The sequence below is a fragment of the Haematobia irritans genome, chromosome 5, assembly GCF_050003625.1.
Source record: "Haematobia irritans isolate KBUSLIRL chromosome 5, ASM5000362v1, whole genome shotgun sequence".
NCBI classification, from domain to species: Eukaryota; Metazoa; Arthropoda; class Insecta; order Diptera; family Muscidae; genus Haematobia; species Haematobia irritans.
This window is the reverse complement of record NC_134401.1, coordinates 111,703,894-111,711,622: the sequence shown is the minus strand read 5'-3', so window position 1 is coordinate 111,711,622 and position 7,729 is coordinate 111,703,894. Positions and strand designations below refer to the sequence as shown.

Here is a 7,729-nt window from a genome sequence, read left to right as displayed (position 1 = left end):
TTTCATATAAAAATTTCAATTTTTTTAGGATTTGGGTGGATTTTTAAATTTTTGATGGTGGTCACGAATTATCGTCCTTTTCGCTCTAGGACGCTTAGTTTAGGAGATATGGCCAAAAGAAGTTTTTCATATAAAAATTTCAATTTTTTTAGGTTTTGGGTGTGTTCGCCGCAAGCGCAAATGAAAAGATATAAAAAATAAAACGCAAAGTTGGTTATGGTTTTATAATATTAAATAAGGGTAGCCGTAAGCTTTATTCAGGTTGTTTTGATTATGGGTAACGAGTTTACCTTTTAGTTTACAACGATATGTAAAGACCAATATGCAAAGTACGATCCGAGTGATCCAGAGGTTTATTTAGCATTAACAAAAACAATAATCAAGATGGAGAAGGTGGGGGCGTCAATCATATCAGAACCAACGAATTACTCGGTAAAATATGTGCAAAAGTCCCACAGGGTTGCAACAAGGTACGAAAATCAAAATGAAAGTTGCCAGTACACGTAGAAAACGAAAACGACAAATTAAGCAACTTATTTATTCTAACTTCAACATTGCCGCCCACCTTGCAACATCGTGATATGTTGTAACTATATACAAAGCTTATGACTAAAAGGCACAGTGCAGTGTTTCATATTTTCTAACTTTTATTCCATTATTTTTTCTTCAAATATTTAATTCAATTCTTTTCAAAATTCAACTTATAACTAATTGGCCAGTAGGGACCACAATAAGCACATAAGTGCTCCAAAAAAAAATTAATCGGCCAGAAAGGACCGCAGTGAGTCAGTAGGGACTCTAGGGTACTCTACGGGCAGCAACCACCACAACACCAACAAACGTGGGCCAGTAGGGACCCCGGCGAGCCAGAAAGGACTCAAATGTTGCACACTCCCGAGAGCACCCAACCAAATACGGTATAATGCGCCACGGGCAAAGCAGGCGCCGTATAGACTCGGTCCGTGACGATGCGCGCGTAAACCTCGGGACCAAAAACGACCGCTACTCGACCGACGCGGTAAAACTGGGGATCGGCCAACGGAAGGCCCAGAAACGAGTCCTTAATTCTCTCCGGAACCGATTCTGCCGGAGTACGGACATGCTCCAAATTAGCAACCCTCGCGAGCAATGTTATCCGCTGTAATGGGTCGTACGATGATGCCACGGTCAACCGACACATACGAGCGCCGTCAATGATTGACACCGGGAGACGCAAGTTTGCGACCATCGAGGCACAAATCTGGCTCTGGCGTGTGCAGTTGTCAATCACCGCTCGAACCGCCACCGATCCCCCCGACGAACTTATGCGGACAACCAGGCTCGGCGACAAAGAGACGACACATTGCAACGGCAGATGCCCAATCATCGTAGACGCAGCACACGCTCGCGTTCCGTCTTCACCGATGCGCGAAGAAACTACGGGAGTCCTAAAATGAGCCCGGCGGGAGGCTCGCGGCTTCCTAGCCCGGTCCGCCTTAACGGGATCCGAGTGTAACATGGTGTGATGGTCGCCGCCGCACCTCTCACACCCCTTAGGACTCACGCAATCCTTCGTTTGGTGGGTGTGAGCCAGGCAACGCGAACAATAGCGAAACCTCACAACCATCCTAATGCGCCGCTCGGAAGACATGCCCAAAAACTTCCTACAAAACCGAAGAGGGTGCTTCCGACCACACACCCTACACGAGAAAGATTCCGTGCCGCTGGGCCTCTCAATCGCAACCGCTTTCGAGGACGGTTCGGACTGTGCAAACACACATGTCGGTGGCAGGGTAGTAATTACTGACGACTTGGGAGGAGCCAGGACAGGTACCGGATTGACGAGTGCGGGAGTTTCCTCAGTTACTACAGCTTCCGAAATCGCCGTGGTCGCAGTTTCTCTACGGATCTCTTCCTCCGACATTTCCATCAATTCGTCGAAATCTTCCAAGCCGTCGTCGAAGAATGAGATCTTGTCCATGATACTGCGAGAGGAAACTAGGTTATTAACAAGCCGACTGATTGGTCAAAATGACCAATTTGGTTATGGGTCGCCTTACAACACCATTTGCGGTACGAACGTCAGCGACGCGAATGTGACCATCAACTCCCGGAAAAACGTCCACAACACGCCCCAACCTCCACGATGTCGGAGGGAGCTGTTCATGCCTAATAACAACCAGATCGCCCTGCGCTATACTACGTTCGGAACACTTCCACTTATACCGCATGTGCAAACTCTTCAAGTACTCTTCTTTCCATCTTATACAAAATTGATGGGCTAGGGCCTGCACTTTTCGAAACCGATTAACCAAGGACAACGGCTTCTCAGTAACAAGGACCTCCGCGGGTGCGAGAAGCGGGGCACCTATCAAAAAATGACCGGGAGTGAGCGCATCTAGCTCATCCGGATCCTCGGACAATGGACAAAGAGGGCGCGAATTCAAACAAGCCTCTATCCTAGCTAGAACCGTCGATAGCTCCTCGAACGTATACCTCAGATTCTGCGCCTCCTTCCGAAAGTGAAGCTTAAAACTCTTGACCCCAGCTTCCCACAACCCACCCATATGTGGAGCTCCAGCTGGGATGAAACGCCACGACAGGCCCCGGTGAGCAAAAGTCGAAGAAACGGAATCACAACCTTCCCTAAGAAAAGCTTTAAAATCCCTCTCAATTTCCCGAGACGCGCCAACAAAATTGGTGCCATTGTCCGAAAAAATGGTGTCAGGACAACCGCGACGCGCAATAAAGCGATGAAATGCAGCCAAGAAGTTTGCTGTCGACAAGTCCGACACGGCCTCCAAATGAATAGCCTTCGTACCAAAACACACGAAATCGCAAACATATCCCTTTGTAATCTTACAATACCGACCAGTAAATGACTTTATCTCGAAAGGACCGGCAAAGTCCACCCCAGTAATAGTAAAAGGTCTGTCAGGAATAGTTCTCTCCGGAGGAAGCGCAGCCATAATCTGACTACATGACCGCTTCCTCTCCAAAATACAAGGCTTACAATTGTGAATAACCGTGCGCACCAGATTCTTCACACGCGGTATCCAATACTCGATCCTTAAAATCCGCAACACCAGCTGATTACCTCCATGAATGGAAACTAGATGAACAAAACTAACCAATAGTTTTGAAAATCGACACCCATATGGCAAAATTATGGGATGCCTCTCACTATAGGAAAGAGTGGGCGAACGAGACAACCGACCGTTCATCCGCATCACACCCTTATCATCCACAAAAGGATTGAGAGCCAGCAAAGAACTCTTAGCGTCTAAAGGCCTTTTCCTCAACAAATTCATATAATCCGACGCATAATTAGCCCTCTGTGCCAAAACCACCAAACGAAGTCTCGTTTCCCTAATCTCAGCCGACGAAATACACAGACTCGGAAATTCAACACGACCTCTATGTGCCGAATGAGTTCGCTGGAAAAAACGCAACATATACGATACAACACGTAGCGCACGGTCAAGCGAAGAAAACCGCTCCAGAATGTCCTCGTCCGCAGAAAAAAACGAAGCATGACTTCTGATGGAACGAACCTCAACATCGGTCTCACACTGAGCCAAGTCCCGAATGGACCATTCCGATCTATCACGGGATAACCAATGCGGCCCATGCCACCAAATACGAGATGCCGCCAAATCTGCAGGAGTAACACCACGGCTACCAAGATCGGCAGGGTTATCCTCAGACCTCACATGATACCAATTACCATGACCCACATTCTCCTGAATACGACAGACCCTATTGGCCACAAATGTCGTCCATGTGGATGGAGTCTTCCTCAACCAAGACAGGACAATAGTCGAATCCGTCCAACAATACACCTGACTGAACCCAATACCAATCTCGCGAACTATAGTCTTCAGCAACTCCGAAGCCAAAACCGCGCCACAAAGCTCCAAACGAGGCAGTGAAATTGACTTCAAGGGGGCAACTCTCGTCTTACATGATAGTAAGTGGACGAAAATCCGACCATCGGGCGTAACAACCCTAATATAAACTACCCCCGCATATGCCTTTTCCGAGGCATCTGAAAAAACATGAAGCTCGGTACTCGCCCCTGGAACATATTGAACCCATCTAGGTATACTAATAGAATTAACGCCAGGGTACAACTCAACAAAAGATTTCCATGCTCGCTCAGTGGAAGGCGAAAGAAATTCGTCCCAACCAATGTTATCCGACCATACCTTCTGCATGATGATCTTCGCAGTAACAATAACCGGGCCCAACCACCCAACGGGATCAAACAGCCTCGCGATGGCCGAAAGAACTTCCCGTTTCGTAAAATGCGACCTACTACTGATCGGATCCACCGAGAAATAAAACGAATCCAACTGGGCATTCCACCTAATACCCAAAGGCTTCGAACTGCTCGCCTCAACGAAAGACAAAACCTGGGCATCCACCAAATACTCCACAGGCAATCCATCTAAAAGGGCCCTATCGTTAGCTGTCCACTTCCTGAGCTCAAACTTCGCCGTAGAAAGAGCAGCCACCAACTGATCCCGCGCCGCCAATGCAGACTCAAGATCATGACCCCCCGATAGAACGTCGTCCACATACATAGATTTGCGCAAAATGTGCGCCGCGAGCGGACATCTGTCCTCCGTATCATCTGCCAACTGCAGAAGCGTCCGAATTGCGAGATAAGGGGCGCAATTAACGCCAAAAGTTACCGTCTGTAACTCATAGTCCCGAATTGTCCCATCTGGGGAGTCTCTAAAAAAAATCCTCTGCAGCGGAGTGTGAGCAGGATCCACACGAATCTGTCTATACATCTGAGTGATGTCACAATTGAAGACAAACTTATACAGTCGCCACCTCAAAATGAGCAACACAAAGTCAAGCTGCAAAGTCGGTCCAACATGAAGAATGTCATTCAAACTATTCCCATTAGACGTCTTATTTGACGCATTAAAAACCACACGAAGCTTAGTGGACTGCTTCGCAAGATTTATAACCGGGTGGTGAGGCAAATAACATGATAACGTGCCTGGCGGGACCGTGGAGGAGACTGGTCTCATATGATCCAATTCAAGATATTCCCTCACCACATTGTCGTACACAACCTTAATGTCCGGTTTCCGCAAAAGCGACGTCTCATTACGGAGATACTGTCGCAAAACGTTTGCTCGAGACTCCCCTAGATACCCGCCTGCAGAAAAATCCGCCTTGAGTGGTAGCGTAACAATATACCTACCATCCGAGTCCCTGCGGGTGGTCCGAACAAAGTTCTCCTCACAAAATCTATCCGAAGGGGACAAACTCTTGCCCCGTGGCGTCTCCTCCAACTCCCAAAAGCGCAAAAGCGTCTTTTCAATATCGTCCTCATCGCGAACCGAAATTGTTGTCGAAAACGAACGAACTTGAGCTACAGGAATAGGACCCGTGACAAGCCAACCAAAAATACTATTCTGTGCAAGTAAAGAAGCAGAAGTTATCTGACGACAACCTTCCAACAAAATCTTTGGATAAAGATCCGCACCCAACAAAACCTCGACAGGACGAGATACAAATAAATTCGCATCTGCCAACTGAATATTCGGTATCTCCGACCTAAGCTCCGTTGAAATCGAAAAGGTAGGCAAATTCCCCGAAATAGACGGTAGCACCCAAGCCGTCGTCTCCAAAAGAATTGAAGCATCAAGAGGAGATCCTATCTTCAAAGTACATAATCTATTCGACGTTGCCGAAACTGCACTATTAACACCCGAAATCGTCACCCTAGTTGTCTGTACCTCCAGTTTCAATCGATTTTGCAGGCGCTCGGTGATAAACGAGGCCTCAGACGCTGGATCTATAAGTGCACGAGCGGGATACGTAACTCCCTGATACACGATATTGATCATCGCCGTCCCCAATAGTACCGACCTATTTTGCGATAAATGGAAAACTTGCCGTGATACCACACCGCTCGAAGTAGACGGTTGAAAACTAAGCGGATTCGGGTCAGACGGTTGTAAAGACTGGCCAGTGCTAGAAACATTGGTGGAGGCAGCGGCAGCCAACTCCGAACGGGCCGAAGCCAAACCATCGCGATGCAATAAAGAGTGATGCCTTTGATCACATTTCGAACAACGGTGTTTACTCGCGCAATCCTTAGCCTCGTGGCCCTTTACCAAACAATTCAAACACAGGCGATGACGTTTTATCGACGAAAATCGCTCCGCAGGCGAAAGTTTCCTAAACTTCTGACACGCCGAAAGTTTATGACTATGCTTCGGACATAATATACAGGCCGACTTCGAACTTAGACCGGGCTGAGGGGTCACCGTACTCGCCAAATGAGTCTTAACCCTCTGGTCCTTCGAATGAGACTTTTCCTCGCGTAGATCATGTAAACACATAAGAGTGCGAACCCTTTCCGTAAGGAAGCTGTCCAACTCATTCCACGATGAAAGAGCAGACTTGTCCCTAACACTCTGCTCCCACAGTGTCTGCGTGATCCTCGGCAAACGTTGAAGACAAATGAATACGAGTATCTGGTCCCAATTATCGGTGGAAACCTCATAAGTGTTCAATGCCGAAAGACATCCATTAATTCCGCGCTGAATTGACTTTAACCCCGAACTTGTCTCAATCGTTACCGCCGAAATGGCAAAAAGAGACTTAAGTTGGTTATGAACCAGGACCCGCTTATTGTCGTACGCATCAACGAGGGCCTTCCACGCCAGGGCGAAGCTCCGATGTGTAAGAGGAAATTTCGAGACGATTTCCCTTGCTTCACCGCTTGTTTTCCGCACTAGATGACACAAGCGTTCAACGTCAGTCAATCTCGAATTATTAACGTATACCGCTTGAAATAAATCCCGGAATGTGGGCCAACTTAGAAAATTTCCCTCAAATATATCCGTATCGCAAGGAGGCAAGGTTAAGTTGTGAACCATATCACAAAGTGGGGGGCCGCCCACGGCAACCTCACCTCCAAACTTCTCATTGCCATTACGAAGCCCCATTTCATCCCGATTAGCCGTCACCGAAGAAGAAGCATTGTTGATCAACACCGCTTCCGATCGTTCGCCCGATTTGTGCGACCCGATACTTTGTCGCGATACTGTAGCGACCGATGTCACAGATGAAGTAATCGAAGATCTACGTGACCGCCGAAACTGAGCCAATTTCCGATTTATCGCGGACAAACAATTCATATACACTTCATGCGAAGTCTCATATTTACCCTCCACGGAATCAATATCACTGGACGGTGTATCCCCGGAATCTTGTAACGCAGCTAAACACTCGTCAAATGTGTTCTGAACACGCTCCCACAATTTCCCTAATTCGACCTGACGAATCTCAAGACTAAAGACATCCAACTCCTCCTCTTTCATACCATTAAAATGAGCATGAAATTTAATCAGGGCGTCAGAAATCCTGATGAAGCGTTTAACCACCGAGACGGACATCCTATCTCAAGTTCAACTATCAATATGAAGCACGCAAAGAAAATTCGAAAATTCAATGTAGCCAAGAAGCAACAAAAACGACTCAAAAACTACAGCGGATCACCAACTATCCGAGACTCAAAATCAAACGGACAAACCCGAGAAAATCAAAAATCTTCAAAATATATCAAATTCCCGTAACCCGTACAGATAAAACGTACCCTATCTATCAAAAAATTGTCTAGGAACCAGAAATGCCGAATGTAGGGTGCACACGAAAGCTTGATACGATAAAAAATTTTATACACACAATAAACGGGAAATCAATAAATATAAAGTAAATC

At 46.9% G+C, this 7,729-nt stretch overlaps 1 protein-coding gene across 1 annotated transcript; it reads right to left on the bottom strand.

Annotated features, from left to right (window-relative positions):
* Positions 1-1,985: 1,985 nt before the first annotated feature.
* Positions 1,986-7,406, bottom strand: LOC142239995 (uncharacterized). Its single transcript, XM_075311719.1, has one exon. It carries the CDS (start codon positions 7,404-7,406, stop codon positions 1,986-1,988), a length of 5,421 nt encoding a protein of 1,806 aa, XP_075167834.1.
* Positions 7,407-7,729: the final 323 nt, after the last annotated feature.